Source organism: Salmo salar, chromosome ssa08 (genome assembly GCF_905237065.1).
Source record: "Salmo salar chromosome ssa08, Ssal_v3.1, whole genome shotgun sequence".
Classification (NCBI taxonomy): domain Eukaryota; kingdom Metazoa; phylum Chordata; class Actinopteri; order Salmoniformes; family Salmonidae; genus Salmo; species Salmo salar.
The window spans coordinates 7,215,023-7,236,385 of NC_059449.1; the positions used below are offsets into that span (position 1 = coordinate 7,215,023).

General features: G+C 42.3%; 1 protein-coding gene across 3 annotated transcripts; it reads right to left on the bottom strand.

Moving 5' to 3' along the window:
• Positions 1 to 231: 231 nt before the first annotated feature.
• LOC106609893 (membrane-spanning 4-domains subfamily A member 12) lies at positions 232 to 19,368 on the bottom strand. Of its 3 annotated transcripts, none has more exons than XM_014208935.2 (7): positions 19,088 to 19,368; positions 18,610 to 18,760; positions 16,478 to 16,588; positions 16,180 to 16,236; positions 11,932 to 12,102; positions 1,516 to 1,632; positions 232 to 650 (listed from the first exon to the last, which is right to left on the bottom strand). In XM_014208935.2, exons 2-7 carry the CDS (start codon positions 18,733 to 18,735, stop codon positions 591 to 593), a joined length of 642 nt encoding a protein of 213 aa, XP_014064410.1. In that variant the 5' UTR covers positions 18,736 to 18,760; positions 19,088 to 19,368; the 3' UTR covers positions 232 to 590. The 3 variants fall into 3 exon arrangements, with proteins under 3 accessions (XP_014064410.1, XP_014064412.1, XP_014064413.1); XM_014208937.2 differs by having other exon boundaries at positions 19,083 to 19,351; XM_014208938.2 differs by having other exon boundaries at positions 18,989 to 19,268.
• Positions 19,369 to 21,363: the final 1,995 nt, after the last annotated feature.

Genomic DNA, 21,363 nt, shown 5'->3' on the forward strand with positions numbered 1-21,363 from the left:
TGCTGTCTAAACCTTCATGTTGTTCTATCATTCCTGTCCATGGGGTATACTTGTACATCAAGCCGTCTCACGCTGCAGAAACAGGAGATAGGCTCCTGCCCTTATGGGCCGTTCTGGCTCGGACAAGGCTTATTTGTGTTCTAGAGAGAGACAACACGGAGAGGAGATGAGCGAGGCTCACTATCAAAACAGATGGAGGTCATTTCACAAATGCATTTTGAAGAACAGTAGTTTTGATATAAAGGATTTTATTCCGGTAAAAATATACAAAACAAATGAGGAATTTGAGGAAAATTAAACCATTATTTAGCACTGCATTGTAGTTAAACACTACATACCGTCATTGTAAGTAAGAATTTTATATTGTAAATTAAATAATGATTACATTTTTTTTTTATACTATGGAATCACATCCATATCAATTCCACAGCTTCGTGTTATACATTCAAAGAAATAACAAAGCCACAATGGTAGAAAGTTAAACAAACCATCTGTGGTGGACAAATCATTAATATCATAACAGGGGAATGGGTGGACATCTGTCTGTAGATGGGATTGGTCAGTTAAAGTCCTTCTGCAGTTGTTATTGGTCAGTTGAAGTCGGGAGCAGGGACCAGTATGGGAGTCGAGAGAACACCTTGATTGAGAGACTGGAAGAGAGAGAAAGAGAGAATAAGGGAGAGAAAGAGGAGGAGGAAAGGAGAAAAATAGATAGATTAACTACTGTGAAGGAACATTTTATATTGACTTCAGGTGTCCCTGGTGGTAATTTCCACGGCACTACTCTATTGCCTGCCCTGTGGCATCCTCTGTGTATTTACACAATCTTGTAAATATTTTATTTCTATGGAAACAATCTCTCCAAAAATATGGGTGTTGTTTTTATCCCCTTCCATTTTGTTTGGATTCTGTCCTGAAATAGTATTCCCCATTGCCAAAACTCTTGTTTTAAATATGGCAAGCATATGTTGTGATTATAAACAATAAACATATATTAATATAATTTAGACTAAACATATCCGCAAATAAATCCAAGTAAACAAATGAAAATATCCATTCCCACCACACCCTATGAATAATATGATCACGGTAATTAAGCAATAATACCCCAGATAATAATGAATATTACAGTGATGAACAAAATATTAAAGGGGAAGCGTTTGACAACTTAGATGGTTCCTAACTTGGAAAGTAGTCTATGGGCCAGGAGACACTGTAATCTGTAATCTACATGTACTCTACACACATACACATAGTCATGTTGTTGTATTGTTTATTTTATATTTGTAATAATAGAGTAATAATGTATTTTATGATTTATTGTTTTATTTATGATATAGGCTGTTGTATTTTACTGTGATGTCATTGTTTTAACCCTGTTTGGACCCCAGGAAGAGTATCTGCTGAATCGGGATCCTAATAAATAAGACATACAATGTACATGGTAATCTTGTAATCTGTAAATTGAATGAAATACTGAAATTCCCCTTTAATGTATTTTCCTGTCTGTCTTACTGAGTATAGGCTGTAACGCCTCCTCTCCATGTACAGGATGTAAGAGAGCGTTGAGGAGATGGTGATCTGGATGATGGTGAAGAGAAGGAGGGACGACTTTACTCCATAACTGAACATCTGAGGTAATGAAAGGAGCGAGAGAGAGGGGGGAGGGAGGGAGAGACAGAGAGCGCAAAAGTTCATCTGTGAGCCAGTCATTTGGAAGAACATTTTTCACACATAGATTGTAATATTGCATTGTGATGAAACAGATCATTTGAATGAGAGATTTATCATTTCAGATGAAATATATTTTTTCCATGAGTAATACTCATGATGCATTACAAACATGTTGGGGCAACAACATACAGTACCAGTCAAAAATTGACACACCTACTCATTCAATACTTTTTTTCTTTATTTTTACTATTTTCTCCATTGTAGAATAATAGTGAAGACATCAAAACTATGAAATAACACATATGCAGTGGTGTAAAGTACTTAAGTAAAAATACTTTTAAGTACTACTTAAGTATTTTTGGGGGGCTATCTGTACTTTACTTTACTATTTATATTTTTACAACTATTACTTTAACTCCACTACATTCCTAAAGAAAATTATGTACTTTTTACTCCTTACATTTTCCCTGACACCTGTGGTGGATGAATCAGAATTAGTTGTTTAAAACCTGTTAGGGCTAGGGGGCAGTATTGACACGGCTGGATAAAAAACATACCCGATTTAATCTGGTTACCACTCCTACCCAGTAACTAGAATATGCATATACTTATTACATATGGATAGAAAACACCCTAACGTTTCTAAAACTGTTTGAATGGTGTCTGTGAGTATAACAGAACTCAAATGGCAGGTCAAAACCTGAGAGATTCCTTTACAGGAAGTGGCCTGTCTGACCATTTCTTGAACTTCTTTTCCATCTCTATCTTTTACTAAGGATCTCTGCTCTAACGTGACACTTCCATCGTCGTCCATAGGCGCTCAGAGCCCGGGAAAAAACAGAATGTCGTCATTCCAGCCCCAGGCTGAAACACATTATCGCCTTTCTCAAGTGGCCGATCAAGGGACTCTGGCCTTATGCGCATGACCCGACCGCCCCCGCCTTTGTGATTTTTTTCCTCTGTTTGCCGAAAAGGAGATTCCCTGTCGGAATATTATCGCTTTTCTACGAGAAAAATGGCGTAAAAATTGATTTTAAACAGCGGTTGACATGCTTCGAAGTACGGTAATGGAATATTTAGAATTTTATTGTCACGAATTGCGCCATGCGCTCGACACTTCTTTACCATTTCGGATAGTGTCTGGAACGCACGAACAAAACGCCGCTATTCGGATATAACGATGGATTATTTTGGACCAAACCAACATTTGTTATTGAAGTAGACGTCCTGGGAGTGCATTCTGACGAAGACAACAAAAGGTAATCAAACTTTTATAATAGTAAATATGATTATGGTGAGTGCTAAACTTGCCGGGTGTCTAAATAGCGAGCCCGTGATGCCTGGGCTATGTACTTAGAATATTGCAAAATGTGCTTTCACCAAAAAGCTATTTTAAAATCGGACATATCGAGTGCATAGAGGAGTAATGTATCTATAATTCTTAAAATAATTGTTATGCTTTTTGTGAACGTTTATCGTGAGTAATTTAGTAAAATGTTAGCGAATTCCCCGGAAGTTTGCGGGGGTATGCTAGTTCTGAACGTCACATGCTAATGTAAAAAGCTGGTTTTTGATATAAATATGAACTTGATTGAACAAAACATGCATGTATTGTATAACATAATGTCCTCGGGTTGTCATCTGATGAAGATCATCAAAGGTGAGTGCAGCATTTAGCTGTCTTCTGGGTTTTGGTGACATTATATGCTGGCTTGAAAAATGGGTGTCTGATTATTTCTGGCTTGGTACTCTGCTGACATAATCTAATGTTTTGCTTTCGTTGTAAAGCCTTTTTGAAATTGGACAGTGTGGTTAGATTAACGAGAGTCTTGTCTTTAAATAGCTGTAAAATAGTCATATGTTTGAGAAATTGAAGTAATAGGATTTTTAAGATTTTGAAAATCGCGCCACAGGCTGCAAGTGGCTGTTACGTAGGTGGGACGCAAGCGTCCCACCTAGCCCATAGAGGTTGTTTAACATAGATAATTAATATGTTTTATTTGCATAATATGCTTATGTGAGATACTTGTCATTAGAATGTATCCCTTTGTACTTTGGTGTTGGCAGTTGTACTTTTCCCTTAGCTGGGGCTCAGTCACTTGGGGCCCAGAGAGGGGAGAGGACAGGCTTGTCTTTCACATGTCCCTGGTGCTATGCAGAATATCAGAAAGGGAAGAGGACAGAATGGAACATTGTCTTCATATGTGAATGTGTCTTTACCTATTCTTAAACCATGTGAAGGGATGGCGTGATTAATGGGGAACCAATTACTTGTCTCCACAATGTTTGTGCGCAAGTCACTCCCTCCTTTTCTATTGGGGGGAGGTGTATGGCAGTGTCTGGAACCATTGTATGTCCTCTCTCAGATCTTGCACTTATCCTGGGATAGTGTATGACCTAGAGGCTCACTCCCCTCAGTGAGCTTGTCCAGGAGTGCGGTCAAGAGGGGGTTTACTTGAGATGGGAGTATCTAGAGTTGACAATTGATATATGCCATTGGAGGTGTTGGTGTTTTTGTACTATGAAGTACCAGGAACGAGATTAGAACCTAGTCATAGGGACCAAACTGAACGATAATTTATAGTGAATGCTATCTGGCTATGGATACTCCTCTCTCAAGTAAGTCTTTCTTTGTGAACAGTTCCTAAATATTTGTGCTTTGTCATGTCAAAGGGGGGTGGATCTTTGCTATAAAAGATCTCAGTATCCATTGTGTTGACACTATTAACGGTTCATTAGAAATAGTGAATCGTTGAAAGTCATTGCTAATGCAAAGCTCGTATTATTAAAGATGTAGTTTAAGTATAACTCTGACTGGTGTGTGAAGTTTGTCTCTCCTCATTTGGTAATACAGAAGTTAGCAACCACACACCCAAAAGTACTCGTTACATTTTGAATGTTTTACAGGACAGGAAAATTGTCTAATTTACGCACTTATCAAGAGAACATCCCTGGTCATCCCTACTGCCTCTGATCAGGTGTCACGTCCTGACCAGTTTAGGGGTTATTTGTTATTGTAGTTTGGTCAGCACGTGGCAGGGGGTGTTTGATTTATGTGGTTCAGGGTGTGTTTTGTGTATGTGTTTAGGTAGAGGGGTGATTTGATTTATTAGTCCGGGGTTTGTTAGTCATTGTTCTATGTTAGTGTATTTCTATATTCTGTCTAGTCTATTGTAGTTCTATGTTTAGTTAATTGGGGTTGGACCTTCAATTGGAGGCAGCTGGTTATCGTTGCCTCTGATTGAAGGTCCTATAATTAGGAGTTTGTTTGTCATGGGATTTTGTGGGAGATTGTGCTTGTTTAGCTGTGTGCCTGACAAGACTGTCCAGTTCGTTTGTGTTTTGTATACGTTTATTGTGTTTCCCTTCTTCACCAAATAAAAAGAAGATGAGTATATATTTTCCCGCTGCGTCTTGGTCTTTACCCTATGACATCGGGCAGACTCACTAAACACAAATGCTTAATTTGTAAATTATGTCTGAGTGTTGAACTGTTGACCCTGGCTATCTGTAAATTTAAAAAAAACAAGAACCGTGTTGTCTGGTTTGCTTAATATAAGACATTTTAAATTATTTTTACTTTTACTTTTGATACTTAAGTACATTTAAAAATAAATACTTTCAGACTTTTACTCAAGTAGTATTTTACTGGGTGACTTTTACTTTTTTAAGTATGACAATTGGGTACTTTTCCCACCACTGCACATATGGAATCATGTAGTAACCAAAGAAATGTTAAACAAATCTGTCATGGATGCCCCCTGGTACTGCTACTCATTCTGTTCACCAGTTCCGGAGGTCTACGTCACCGGCTTTCTAGGCTTCACTGAACGGGATTCATTATCATCAACCCCGGACCGTCTTGTCTGATTACACACACCTGGTTCCCATTTCCCCTGATTAGTATGTTATATATGTGCCCTCTGTCTTTGTCTGTTATTGTTCCCCATGTCCGTTGGTTGTGTGAGTACCTATGTGTTGGTGTAGCTGTTATGCTACCTGCTTTATATATTGTGTATTACGGGTATCGTCCCATGTCGTTCAACGAGGTTTACCCACACTCTTTTGTTTGGGTACAGTCCAGTGTTTTGTATATGTGTTTGTTTTGGGTGTATTAAAAAACCCTATTGTGTATTCCTGAGCCTTTCTCCAAATCCTTTATACCAGTGTGACAAAATCAAAATATATTTTATATTCTAGATTCTTTAAAGTAGCCACACTTTGCCTTTATGACAGCTTTGCACACTCTTGGCACTCTCTCAATCAGCTTCATGAGAAATGCTTTTCCAACAGTCTTGAAGGAGTTCCCACATATGTTGAGCACTTGTTGGCTGCTTTTCCTTCCCTCTGCGGTCCAACTCATCCCAAACCTCAATTGGGTTGAGGTCGGGTGATTGTGGAGGCTAGGTCATCTGATGCAGCACTACATCAGTCCTTCTTGGTCAAATATTCCTTAAACAGCCTGGAGGTGTGTTTTGGGTCATTGTCCTGTTGAAAAACAAATGATAGTCCCACTAAGTGCAAACCAGATGGGATGGCGTATCGCTGCAGAATGCTGCGTTAGCCATGATGGTTAAGTGTGCCTTGAATTCTAAATAAATCACTGACAGCATCCCCACACCATCACACCTCCTCCTCCATGCTGGGAACCACACGTGGAGATCATCTGTTCACCTACTCTGCGTCTCACAAAGACACGACGGTTAGAACCAAAATTCTCAAATTTGGACTCATCAGACCAAAGGACAGATTTCAACCGGTATAATGTCCATTGCTCGTGTTTCTTGGCCTAATCAAGTCTCTTCTTATTATTGGTGTCCTTTAGTAGTGGTTTCTTTGCAGAAATTCAAATCAAATTGTATTGGTCACACACGTGTTTAGCAGATGTTATTGTGAGTGTAGCGAAATTGTGTTTCTTGCTCTGACAGTGAAGTAATATCTAACAAGTAATATCTAACAATGTCACAACATATACCCAATACACACAAATCAGTAAAGGACTGGAATTATAAATATATGGACGAGCAATGTCAGAGCGGCATTGACTAAGATACAGTATATACATACGAGATGAGTAATGCAAAACATGTAAACATTAGAGTGACTAGTGTTCTATTTATTAAAGTGGCCAGTGATTCCAAGTCTATTTAGATAGGCAGCAGCCTTTAATGTGCTAGTGATGGCTATTTAACAGTCTGATGGCCTTGAGATAGAAGCTGTTTTTCAGTCTCTCGGTCCCAGCTTTGATGCACCTGTACTGACTTCGCCTTCTGTATGATAGTGTGGTGAACAGGTAGTGGCTCAGGTGGTTGCTGTCCTTGATTATCTTTTTGGCCTTTACCGTACCAGGCAGCGATACAGCCTAACAGGATGCTTGTAATTGTACATCTGTAAAAGTTTGTGAGGGTTTTAGGTGCCAAGCCAAATTTCTTCAGCCTCCTGAGGTTGAAGAGGTGCTGTTGCACCTTCTTCACCACACTGTCTATGTGGGTGGACCATTTCAGTTTGTCAGTGATGTTGTACGGAGAGGAACTTGAAGCTTTCCACTGCGGTCCCGTCAATGTGGATAGGGGGGTACTCCCTCTGCTGTTTCCTGAAGTCCATGATCATCTCCTTTGTTTTGTTGACGTTGAGTGAGAGGTTTTTTTCCTGGTACCACACTCCCAGAGCCTCACCTCCTCCCTGTAGGCTGTCATTGTTGGTAATCAAGACTACTACTGTTGTGTCGTCTGCAAACTTGATGATTGAGTTGGAGGCGTGCATGGCCACGCAGTCATGGGTGAACAGGGAGTACAGGAGGGGGCTGAGCATGCACCCTTGTGGGGCCCCAGTGTTCAGGATCCACGAAGTGGAGGTGTTGTTTCCTACCTTCACCACCTGGGGGCGGCCCGTCAGGAAGTCCAGGACCCAGTTGCACAGGGCGGGGTTCAGACCCAGGGCCTCGAACTTAATGATGATGAGCTTGGAGGGTACTATGGTGTTAAATGCTGAGCTATAGACAATGAACAGCATTCTTACGTAGGTATTCCTCTTGTCCAGATGGGATAGGGCAGTGTGCAATGCAATGGTGATTGCATCGTCTGTGGATCTATTGGGGTGGTAAACAAATTGAAGTGGGTCTAGGGTGACAGGTAAGGTAGAGGTGATATGATACTTGACTAGTCTCTCAAAGCACTTCTTGATGAAAGGAGTGAGTGCTAAAGGGCGATAGTCATTTAATTCAGTTACCTTTGCTTTCTTGGGTACAGGAACAATGGGGGTCATTCTTGAAGCATGTGGGTACAGCAGACTGGGATAGGGAGAGATTGAAAATGTCCGTAAACATGCTCTGAGGACGCGGCTAGGGATGCTGTCTGGGCCGGCAGCCTTGCAAGGGTTAACACGCACGGAGAAGGAGAGACCACAGTCCTTGATAGCGGGCCGCTTTGGTGGTACTGTGTTATCCTCAAAGCAGCCGAAGAAGGTGGTTCGCTTGTCCGGAAGCAAGAAGTTGGTGTCCACGACGTGGCTGGTTTTCCTTTTGTAGTCCGTGATTGTCTGTAGACCCTGCCACAGCTCGTGTCTGAGCCGTTGAATTGCAACTCCACTTTGTCTCTATACTGATGTTTTGCCTGTTTGATTGCTTTGTGGAAGGAATAACTACACTGTTTGTATTCTGCCATAGTCCCAGTTACCTTGCCATGGGTAAATGCGGTGGTTCGTACTTTCAGTTTTGCGCGAATGCTACCATCTATCCAGGTTTCTGGTTAGGGTAGATTTTAATAGTCACAGTGGGTACAACATCTCCTATACACTTCCTGATAAACTCAGTCACCGTATCAGTATAATCGTCAATGTTATTATTGGAGGCTACCCGGGAACATATCCCAGTCCGCGTGATCAAAACAATCTTGAAGCGTGGATTCCGATTGTTCAGACCAGCGTTGAATAGTCCTTAACACGGGTAGCAGTGGTCGAGTGTTTTAGCAGCGAGAGTACTACAGTCAATGTGTTGATAGAACTTCGGCAGCCTTTCCTCAAATTTACTTTGTTAAAATCCCCAGCTACAATAAATGCGGCCTCAGGATATGTGTCACGGTTGTCGTATGAAGGAGACCAAGGCGTAGCGTGCGTATCGTTCCACATATTTATTTCTATGTGAAACTATGCAAGACATACAATAACCTATAAACAAAAACAACAAACCGTGACGAAGAGGTGCAACATCCATAAACTCAAAATAATCTCCCGCAAACACTAGTGGGAAAAACAACAACTTAAATACGATCCCCAATTAGAGACAACGATGACCAGCTGCCTCTAATTGGGAATCATACAAAAACCCCAACCCAGAAAAAAGAAACTAGAATCAAACATAGAAATAAATAAACTAGACAAAACCCCCCAGTCACGCCCTGACCTACTCTACCATAGAAAAATACGAGCTCGCTATGGTCAGGACGTGACAGTACCCCCCCCCTCCCCCCCAAAGGTGCGGACTCCGGCCGCAAAACCTGAAACCAAAAGGGAGGGTTGGGGGGGTGTCTAGTGTTGGTGGCGGCTTTGGTGCAGGACGAAGAAGCTTCTCATCCCGCGGATCCTCCCGCATCGGAGGCGGTTCTGGTGCGGGACGAAGAACCCTCTCATCCTGCGCTGGAGACTCCGGACCGTCTCAGGAGGCTCCGGGCTGCGGGCCGTCTCAGGAGGCTCCGGACCGTCTCAGGAGGCTCCGGGCTGCGGGCCGTCTCAGGAGGCTCCGGGCTGCGGGCTGTCTCAGGAGGTTCCGGGCTGCGAAACGTCGCCGGAAGCTCTGGACTGGGGACTGTCGCCGGACTGGGCAGGCGCATTGGAGGCCTAGTGTGTGGAGCCGGACAGGTGGCACCAGACTGGTGACACGCACTTCAGGGAGAGTGCGGGGAGCAGGCACAGGACGTACTGTGCTGTGGAGGCACACTGGAGACCTGGTGCGCAGAACCGGTGCAGGATATACTAGACCGTGAAGGCGCACTGGAGGTCTGGAGCGTAGAGCTGGCACAACCCGTCCTGGCTGAACGCTCACTTTAGCCCGGCAAGTGCGGGGCGCTGGCACAGGATGCACTGGGCTGTGAAAGTGCACTGGCGACACAGTACGTAAAGCTGGTGCAGGATATCCTGGAACGAGGAAACGCACCAGAGACCAGGAGCGCTGAGCCGGCACAACCCGTCCTGGCTGAATGCTCACTTTAGCCCGGCAAATGCGGGGAGCCGGCAGCGAGTGCACCGGGCTGTGAATGCGCACTGGAGATACGGTGTGCATCACCGCATAACCCGGTGCCTGTCTGGTCACACGCTCCCCATGGTAAGCACGGGGAGTTGGCTCAGGTCTACAACCTGACTCCGCTAATCTCCCCGTGTGCCCCCCCGTGTGCCCCCCCCCCCGGGCTTCCGTCGTTGCCGTGCTAGTTCCTCGTATCGTCGCCGTTCCTCTCTCGCTGTCTCCGCCTGCTTCCATGGCAGGGTCTTGTCCCCTGCCATTACCTCCTCCCAGGTCCAGGATGTCCTCCACTCTCTTTTCTCCCAGGCCCAGGATCCCTGCTCCTCCTGGGCACGCTGCTTGGTCCTTTGGTGATGGGAGATTCTGTCACGGTCGTCGTATGAAGGAAACCAAGGCGCAGCGTGCGTATCGTTCCACATCTTTATTTCTATGTGAAACTATGCAAGACATACTATAAACAAAAACAACAAACCGTGATAAAGAGGTGCAACATACATAAACTCAAAATAATCTCCCACAAACACTAGTGGGAAAAACATCAACTTAAATATGATCCCCAATTAGAGACAACGATGACCAGCTGCCTCTAATTGGGAATCATACAAAAACCCCAACCTAGAAAAAAGAAACTAGAACCAAACATAGAAATAAATAAACTAGACAAAACCACCCCAGTCACGCCCTGACCTACTCTACCATATAAAAATACGAACTCTCTATGGTCAGGACGTGACAATATGTGGTTTCCAGTTTGGATAAAGTCCAGTTCTTTTGAGGGCCATCGTGGTATCGGCTTGAGGGGGGATATACACGGCTGTGACTATAACCGAAGAGAATTCTCTTGGGGGATAATACGGTCGGCATTTGATTGTGAGGCATTCTAGGTCGGGTGAACAAAAGGACTTCCTGTATGTTATCAACATCCCACCATGAGTCATTAATCATGAAACATACACCCCCGCCCTTCTTCTTCCCAGAGAGATATTTATTCCTGTCTGCGCGATGAACTGAGAACCTAACTGGCTGGACGTACTCACAGTTTATCCCGAGAGAACCATGTTTTGTGAAACAGAGTATGTTACCATCCCTGATGTCTCTCTGGAAAGAAATCCTCGCCCTAAGCTTGTCAACTTTATTATCCAGAGACTGAACATTAGCGAGTAATATACTCGGAAGCGGTGGGTGATGTGCGCGCCTAGTCAATGAACAGCATTGGGCTAATAATGTAAGAAATAATACATAAAAAAATTATAATACTGCAGAGTTTCCTAAGAGTTAGAAGCACGGCAGCCCTCTCTGTCGGCACCATTTTCACAGAGTGAAGGCCTGATTCACGCAGTCTCCTCTGAACAGTTGATGTTGAGATGTGTCTGTTACTTGAACTCTGTGACGCATTTATTTGGGCTGCAATCTGAGGTGTATTTAACTTTAATGAGCTTATCCTTTGCAGCTGAGGTAACTCTGGGTCTTCCTTTCCTGTGTTGGTCCTCATGAGAGCCAGTTTCATCATAGCGCTTGATGGTTTTTGCGACTGCACTTGAAGTAACTTTCAAAGTTCTTGAAATTTTCTGGATTGACTGACCTTCATGTCTTAAAGATGGACTATCGTTTCTCTTTGCTTATTTGAGCTGTTCTTGTCATGTACTTGGTCTTTTACCAAATAGGGCTGTCTTCTGTATACCAACCCTACCTTGTCATAACACAACTGATTGGCTCAAATGCATTAAGAAGGAAAGAAATTCCATAAATTAACTTTTAACAAAGAACACCTGTTAATTGAAATGCATTCCAGGTGACTACCTCATTAGGTTAGTTGAGAGAATGCTAAGAGTGTGCAAAGCTGTCATCAAGGCAAAGGGTGGCTACTTTGAAGATTGTCAAATATAAAATATATTTAGATTTAACACTTTTTTGGTTACTACATGATTCCATGTGTGTCATTTCATAGTTTTGATGTCTTCACTATTATTCTACAATGTGGCAACACACACACACACAGAACCAATGATGAAAGAGGTACTGACAGTGGCATAGTGCTGGTGGTCACATTCATACACCTGTATGTAGTGCGTTTCGGGGGTCAGGGAGTGGTTACACGTTGTCTCTGGATTGTTGTGGAGATCGATGAAGTAGAAGATGAGGGCCAGGAGAGAAACCAAAATGGCCACCAGTGTCACCACCATACACACACCCAGCTGGAGGGACGGAGGGAGAGAAAAAGAGAGAGAGAGCGAGGAAGAGATAGGGTGGGAGTCAGGGGCCAGACCTCATTGATCATCATGTACATTTTTATAATGTAGGGTGTGTGTGTGTGTGTGTGTGTGTGACTACCTGTGATAAAGTGAAAATCTGAGGCCCGCACCCGACCCACAAATAAATAAATACATGTGCTGTAGGCTAGAGTCAGAGATGGTGTAATATTTTTTTGACAGGGGGTGCAGGAAATTTTTTGTGCCTAATTTCGATATGTTTCTGCTTATAATTTTGGTAGGCTATTTGTGAGTCAACTTGTCTATAATTGGATACATGCAGCTTCTCTTCTGTCTTTACATGTAAACGAAATAAACCCTTGCTCACCAGAATCAGTTTGACCGGTTGTAAGGAAATTGAAAGCTGTGAATATGACCCAACATGTTTCTGATAAGATTTCATATTTATATTTTATGTCAGCTTTTGTGGTTGAAATACTATCAGCTTTTATGACACTGATAGATCGCTGCTCTACAGACGGTCCCTAACTGTGCATTCGCATTCTCTCAAGATTCTGAAATGAATCAATCATATTTCTCTACTTCCTGTTCCCGAGTCAAAATGTACATTTGGTGTATCATTTTACTGAAGAAATGCTTAATTCTGCAGGAGTTAATATTAAGACTACGTGAGAGGTTACAGACCTACAGTCAGTGTCCAGATTTCAGTTTCTATTAAACCAATCTGAACAGTAGGCTACAGTTCCCTTGACGTGTCATAGGCCTATTTGAAGTCCCCATCTTGTGACTGTCGTATAGTACCTCACAATCATCACACATAACATAGGCACTGTTATAATCGTCTTTTACCACGTCACCAAATCTTTCCCAAACATGACTTTTCTGGCCCTCCCTTCTCTGTATTTTCAACTCTCTATTTTGCAGCTTTTCTTTTGTCCTTTTTGCCTCAGTGGTTCGATGTGTGTTCCCAAAAACATTTGGTGTGTAGGCTTTTTGGCGCACGTAAAGTTAGGCCTTAAAGTTGAGGCTTTTGCAACTAATGCCAAAAACATGAAAGAAAAATCTCAATGTAGTCTATAGGCCTAGATATAAATTACGCAACAATGATACATTTACAGATTTTTTAATGTATTATTTTCTCTTTATTCAACCCGACTGCCACTTACCCGCCCTTCATTTGCATAATATTTCATAACTCTAAATTAATGATTTATATATAAACACTAGATGACAGGGGGCGCTGTTTTGAAGACACCGTGCCTCCATCTTGGCACTCCAACACCATTGTAAAAAAAATATTTTGGAAGCTATAGAAATGCATTTATAAATGTCTACTTTAGTTTTGGGCACGTTTATTCTATTACAGAAACCTTAATGCATACTTTTAAATGATACTATGTGAGCTAAACATACAAATAAAAATCTCTAAAAACATTCAGTAATCTTGCTCTGATTTGTCATACCGAGGGTGCCAGAGATAAAATGTAGTGTAGTTTTGTTTGATAAAATCAATTTATATATCCAAATGTAGGAACTGAATTCTACAGTTTGACCCCACTGCAGTCTCTGGCTCCACACCCACCCTGTCCAGCCATCTAGATGTGTGAAGGTTGGTGTCCTTTCTGTAGGGAAGCTAATGATCCATCATGTATGACATTCCTGGGAGTGTGTAAACTTACATTTTTTTATTACCATAGCAGTTTTGTATGCTCTCTATAGTTGTGTAAGGTGATGTTAGGCTCCCGAATGGCACAGCGGTCTAAGGCATTGCATCTCAGTGCTAGAGGCGTCATTACAGACCCTGGTTCGATCCCGGTCTGTATCACACCCGGATGTGATCGGGAGTCCCATAGGGACAATTGGCCCAGCGTCGTCCGGGTTAGGGGAGGGTTTGGCCGGGGTACACCGTCATTGTAAAATAAGAATTTGTTCTTAAAAGACTTGCCTAGTTAGTTTGAATGTACTTGAATATTTATAAATTAACCAATTCTGCACATTTGGTCAAACTCCTGGCAGACTTGATACAAAATATTGTGTAGTGATGTAATTCTTCAATGATCAGTCTGAAACTTTGCACACACACTGCTGCCATCTTGTGGACAAATGTTAAATTACACCTAGAATCCTACATCACTGTCTGGCCTTTCAATTGCATATCTAAAATTATGCTATTTTTGGGGGGCGGGGGAAACATGTTTTTTTATGTCTATTATCTTTTACCAGATGTAATGTAATTCTCCTACATTAATTTCACATTTCCACAAACTTCAAAGTGTTTCCTTTCAAATGGTATCAAGAATATGCATATCCTTGCTTCAGGTCCTGAGCTACAGGCAGTTGAAAAAAAGGTTCCGATCGTTAAGAGGTTTTAAACATAAACCCTACAAAAACGCCATTCATTTCCCCCATAGGATTTGTCCAATGTACAACGGCGGAGGTAGTGCCAACAAAAAGACGCCATTACTGATAGAGTTCAGTGTGTCAAATCGGAGGGCCTGCTGTCCGGACCTCTGGCAGTCTCTATGGGGGTACCACAGGGTTCAATTCTTGGGCCAACGCTTTTCTCTGTATACATCAATGATGTCGCTCTTGCTGCTGGTGAATCTCTGATCCACCTTTACGCAGACGACACCATTCTGTATACTTCTGGCCCTTCTTTGGACACTGTGTTAACAACCCTCCAGACGAGCTTCAATGCCATACAACTCTCCTTCCGTGGTCTCCAACTGCTCCTAAATACAAGTAAAACTAAATGCATGCTCTTCAACCAATCGCTGCCTGCACCTGCCCGCCTGTCCAGCATCACTTCTCTGGACGGTTCTGACTTAGAATTTGTGGACAACTACAAATACCTAGGTGTCTGGTTAGACTGTAAACTCTCCTTCCAGACTCACATCAATCATCTCCAATCCAAAGTTAAATCTAGAATTGGCTTCCTATTTCGCAATAAAGCATCCTTCACTCATGCTGCCAAACATACCCTCGTAAAACTGACCATCCTACCAATCCTCGACTTAGGCGATGTCATTTAAGAAATAGCCTCCAATACCCTACTCAACAAGCTGGATGCAGTCTATCACAGTGCCATCAGTTTTGTCACCAAAGCCCCATATACTACCCACCACTGCGACCTGTACGCTCTCGTTGGCTGGCCTTCGCTTCATAATCGTCGCCAAACACATTGGCTCCAGGTCATCTACAAGGCCCTGCTAGGTAAAGTCTCCCCTTATCTCCGCTCACTGGTCACCATAGCAGCACCCACCTGTAGCACGCGCTCCAGCAGGTATATCTCTCTGGTCACCCCTAAAGCCAACTCCTCCTTTGGTCGTCTCTCCTTCCAGTTCTCTGCTGCCAATGACTGGAACGAACTACAAAAATCTCTGAAACTGGAAACACTTATCTCCCTTACTAGCTTTAAGCACCAGCTATCAGAGCAGCTCCCAGATCACTGCACCTGTACATAGCCCATCTATAATTTAGCCCAAACAACTACCTCTTCCCCTACTGTATTTATTTATTTTATTTATTATTTTGCTCCTTTGCACCATATTATTTATATTTTAACTTTGAACTTTCTTCAAATTACAAATCTACCATTCCAGTGTTTTACTTGCTATACTTTATTTACTCTGCCACCATGGCCTTTTTTGCCTTTACCTCCCTTATCTCACATCATTTGCTCACATTGTATATAGTCTTATTTTTTTCTACTGTATCATTGATTGTATGTTGTTTTACTCCATGTGTAACTCTGTGTTTTTGTATGTTGTCGAACTGCTTTGCTTTACCTGGTTAAATAAAGGTGAAATAAAAAAATAAAATTACTATTTCTCTCTATGGAGGACTGCTTTTCTGAGAAGGCCAATATGGCTGACCAGTGGCTTCAAAGCCTCTCATTGGCCAATAAATAGCATCAGCAATCCAGAGTTTATATACATCATTGCCCTAAACCTGGACGCCCCGCAGATATAACCGTGGGGATTGCGTGTTATGAGTCACCCAGCTCATCACTAGTGTGAGTGTGTGTATGCAAGCATGCTGTGTGGTGGTATTCATACTCACCAATTTCATACTGCTGTGTTTCTCCATCACTATGGCAACGACTCCTGCTGCTATGAACTAGACACAGCAGATATAAACAATTCCCAATTGTCAATCAAATATCATAACCAATGGTTAAAAGAATGAGTGCATTATCTGATAAAACAATAATGAAATTGGATGGCAACACTTTAAAAAACCCTGGTAATCACAATAACAAATTTGATAGAATAACTTATGTAACCACCCCAAAATGTAATTCACTATCATCCAAAAATCTTTCAGTACAGGGAGTGAGTATGAGTGAAGGTTAGGTTACCGATAGGCCGCTCCACCAGGGCACCCCAAAGGTCACGACCTCTGTGAACTCAGTGGAGAGGAGGGGGAGGGAGTAGGACATCACCATCACGCCAATCATTACCTGGGACACCTGACACACACAGATACAGTTGAAGTCGGAAGTTTACATACACCTTAGCCAAATACATTTAAACTCTGATTTTCACACTTCCTGACATTTAATCCTAGTGAAAATTCCTTGTCTTAGGTCAGTTAGGATAACCACTTTATTTTAAGAATGTGAAATGTCAGAATAATATTAGAGAAAATGATTTATTTCAGCTTTTATTTCTTTCATCACATTCCAAGTGGGTCAGAAGTTTACATCCACTCAATTAGTATTTGGTAGCATTGCCTTTAAATTGTTTAACTTCGGTCAAACGTTTTGGGGAGCCTTCCACAAGCTTCCCACAATAAGTTGGGTGAATTTTGGCCCATTCCTCCTGACAGAGCTGGTGTAACTGAGTCAAGTTTGTAGGCCTTCTTGTTCGCACACGCTTTTTCAGTTCTGCCCACACATTTTCTATGGGATTGAGATCAGGGCTTTGTGATGGCCACTCCAATACCTTGACTTTGTTGTCCTTAAGCCATTTTGCCACAACTTTGGAAGTATGCTTGGGGTCATTGTCCATTTGGAAGACCCATTTGCGACCATCTTTAACTTCCTGACTGATGTCTTGAGATGTTGCTTCAATATATCCACATAATTTTCTTTCCTCATGGTGCCATCTATTTTGTGAACTGCACCAGTCCCTCCTGCAGCAAAGCACCCCCACAACATGATGCTGCCACCCCCGTGCTTCACGGTTGGGATGGTGTTCTTTGGCTTGCAAGCCTCCCCTTTTTCCTCCAAACATAACGATGGTCATTATGGCCAAACAGTTCTATTTTTGTTTCAGCAGACCAGAGGACATTTCTCCAAAAAGTACGATCTTTGTCCCCATGTGCAGTTGCAAACCGTAGTCTGTTTTTTGGGGGCGGTTTTGGAGCAGTGGCTTCTTCCTTGTTGAGTGGCCTTTCAGATTATGACGATATAGGACTAGTTTTACTGTGGATATAGATACTTTTGTACCTGTTTCGACCAGCATCTTCACAAGGTCCTTTGCTGTTGTTCTGGGATTGATTTGCACTTTTTGCACCAAAGTACGTTCATCTCTAGGAGACAGAACGCATCTCCTTCCTGAGCGGTATGACGGCTGCGTGGTCCCATGGTGTTTATACTTGCGTACTATTGTTTGTACAGATGAATGTGGTACCTTCAGGCGTTTGGAAATTGCTCCCAAGGATGACCCAGACTTGTGGAGGTCTACAATGTTTTTTCTGATGTCTTGGCTGTTTTCTTTTGATTTTCCCATGATGTCAAGCAAAGAGGCACTGAGTTTGAAGGTAGGCCTTGAAAAACATCCACAGGTAGACCTCCAATTGACTCAAATTATGTCAATTAGCCTATCAGAAGCTTCTAAAGCCATGACATCCTTTTCTGGGATTGTCCAAGCTGTTTAAAGGCACAGTCAATTTAGTGTATGTAAACTTCTGACCCACTGGATTTGTGATACAGTGAATTATAATTGAAATAATCTGTCTGTAAACAATTTTTGGGAAAATGACTTGTCTCATGCACAAAGTAGATGTCCTAACCGACTTGCCAAAACTATAGTTTGTTAACAAGAAATTTGTGGAGTGGTTGAAAAACGAGTTTTAATGACTCCAAGCTAAGTGTATGTAAACTTCCGACTTCAACTGTATATAGATAGACAAACTTACACAATCACACACACACAGACTGGTGCAAGCACGCACACACACAGGCCAGTTACCACTTTGTGGGAACTGCTGATGTAAAAAGGGTTTTATAATATGATTGACTTATTGACACAAACGCATTAGGTTCCAGGCATTCACCACAAACCAATGTCTGACAGTCTGACATCTTTATAGAGACAGTAAATATACTGAGTCATGTACAAATACATATTTGAGTCAAACATAATGTGAAGGGAAAAAAACTGGACACTAAATGCACAGGGCTGAACACAACATGCAATAATAACCCCCCCTATTGTAGCATCTCCATCTATACAAAAGTAACAGTCTTTGAAATCAGACGCTCACCCCCAATGCCTTCGGCTCGCCTTTCTGGATGTTTTCGCGCAGAGCCTGCCGTCTGTCGGTCAGTTTGTCTGCGTTGATGTCCGTCGTCACGCTCACTGACAGGTCCCTTGCGACCGACACAGCCATCCTTGCGCTCTGGAGTCCTTTGGCACTGGAGGTCAAGGAAAAGGACAATACGAAATGTGTGTTCAATTGTTAGGCTATTAATGAGATTGACTTGACCAATATTTGCCATTAATGAAAATAATCACTCCTAAAAAAAGTCTTGATTTTAGTTTATGTTTAAAACAAATCCGTTTGGCAATACAAGTGCGCATTGAAGTTGCTATTCCATGGTCAAATTAAATGGGATAGTTAGAAAGCGGGCTAAACAACCTACCTTTATTTAAAATATTATTAACTGGACAAGAATAGTGAAACCTCCAGGGTGGACCGTTATACAATCTAAAAGACTATTAGGATAATCGACGCACCTTACCTTTTCCTTTCAGATACAAAAATCACTTTAGTATGCCTAATTCCACAAACACAATTTCTTGTTGCCTAATTCACGAATTCTAAAAATCGATTTCGCAACATAGCCAGTCCGAGACCGTTCCTTTAACTTGTTGTGTCTCTGTCCGTTCTTGGCACGAACGAAACCTGAGTAGGATTAGTTTACTTTCACTGGTGCGAAGCCTCCACCCCCTAACCCACTGTCACCCCCTCGTCTTGGAGACAGTGATACAATAGTCAATATAAACATTCGTAGCAACCGTTTTTTTGTGACAGCCTGGACCTACACGGTAATTTTGCAACAACAAAAAAGGGCCGTGTGCATACAACAGGGGCTGTTTTCGTCAAGGTAAGTATTTTTTTTTAAATAGCTGATGAATTTACATACATGGTGGATGAAGTTGCGCTGATCTTCAGGGGGAATCGACAGAATATGGCAGTTTAGCCCAATTGATGTGTAGGCAACGTAAGATTATTGAGAAATAAGAAAGGTAAATAGGCGTTATACATTTGTTCTTAACTGACTTGTATCTTTAAATAAAGCTTTAATAAAATGTAGGCAAATTAAATAAATAAAATAAGACAATCTTTCTATTATGGCGGATATTTGTGCATGGTGTCCTGCCCAAACCCCCCTCTCATTCATTTGTCCTTGAACTTCATGTTGCGTCAATACAGTTCAGACCAGTCGGCTGGGCCGTGTTAATGTACCGTAGTTCATTGCTATTTCCCCTGTTTTGTTTTCTTTCCTCTCCCCTCTCCTCTTATATCGTTTGCTTGGGCTAAACAAGAAAACCTTTCCCCACTTCGAATCCAGTAGAGCGCAGAGTGCATGCAGTGAGGTCTATGTTTGAAGAGCGTTCTACGCTCTAGAATTATGTTTGGTGTCGTTGGTCTGGAAATGAAATGTTCCCATATCTTGATTTCATAGTAATACATCTCCCTCCTCGCCCCTTCCATCCCCAAGCGCACATCTGTTTTTCATCCAGCGGCAACATTCCACTATATGCAATGGGGACTAGGCCAACTCTGACATGTGGTTTTCATACTCTCTCGGACTCTCTCTCCCCCTCCCTCCCTCCCTGCCTGCCTCCCCCCTCCCCTCTCTCCTTCCCTCCCTCTCCCTCCCTAGCTCTTCTTGTCTCTCTCCTCTCTCCCCCTGTCTCAATCTCTCTGGCTCTCGCTCTCTCTTCCAGTCATTCACACCACTCATTACCTCAATACAAATCCTTGCTAGGTCAAATGCACCTCGCTCCTCTTGCAGTTTCAGCTCAACATAAACATGCACATGCTTAAAGGGATACTTCGGGATTTTGGCAAGATAAATGTACGGTCCAAACAGTTAAAAGACACACCCAATCCCCTCAGCCCTCAAATGAAGTGGACACTTCTGATGATGTATCATGATGTCTGACGAGTATACACTTGCAGGGCAAGGGGCGAGGGAGGGAGGAAATAAAAATTGTTGTATTATTAGTGAATATGATTGGCTTGTTTAGGATTCCTGGCAATGTAAATAGTTTGTATTGTTAGGGTTGAACTGGCTATTTGTTACCATAACCTATATAATATACCGGGGAAGCTATGCTACAATATTAAGTATATAAACTACGGATAAATCAACTGCTGAAGACAAGAACTACACCCGGCGACAGGAAGTGCGTCACGAGGCTGGGACCAGCTTGCACGCCGACGATAGGATGAGCAAGTTTAAACCACGCTCATCCTCCCTCTGACAGGCCAGCATTGAGCGGGAACTATCTCTGTCAGAGTATATAAGGGAAAACAATAGGATGTGACGCTCTCTTCTCTGTCTGCCCTGCGTGGTGTCACAGCGAGACCGTATATATACGAACAACTTATTTACCATACACGTGTTTGCAATAATTAAAGAACAAAGAAAACTTGAGTTACTCTTTGCCAAATAATTTGTTCTAATACCAGATTTGAATTGACGCGACCCGACAGTATGTATGCTTGTTTGCATGTGACTATTCCTCTTTTGTGTGTTGATATTTATTAATACAAAAAAAATTAAAAAGAGGGAGGAAGGAATGATTTTTAAATGGACCATCCTTGGCCGGAAATGTGTTACTTGTTCATCCAGTGTTGCCAACTTAGCAACTTTGTTGTTATATTTAGCGAGTATTCAGACCCCTCTAGCGACACATTTTCAAAAAAACGACTAGCGACAAATCTAGCAAATTTTTCTGGTGTTATTGGAGACTCTGACGTGAAAGCACGTATCGTTCTTACTCT

Coding starts and splice junctions, on each gene's coding strand:
- LOC106609893 (XM_014208935.2), bottom strand. CDS start 18,735: ATGGCTGTGTCGGTCGCAAGGGACCTGTCAGTGAGCGTGACGACGGAC. Junction 16,589..18,609: donor GCGAGCCGAAGGCATTGGGG/GTGAGCGTCTGA, acceptor TGTGTGTGTCAG/GTGTCCCAGGTAATGATTGG. Junction 1,633..11,931: donor ACCACCAGCACTATGCCACT/GTCAGTACCTCT, acceptor TCATTACCTCAG/ATGTTCAGTTATGGAGTAAA.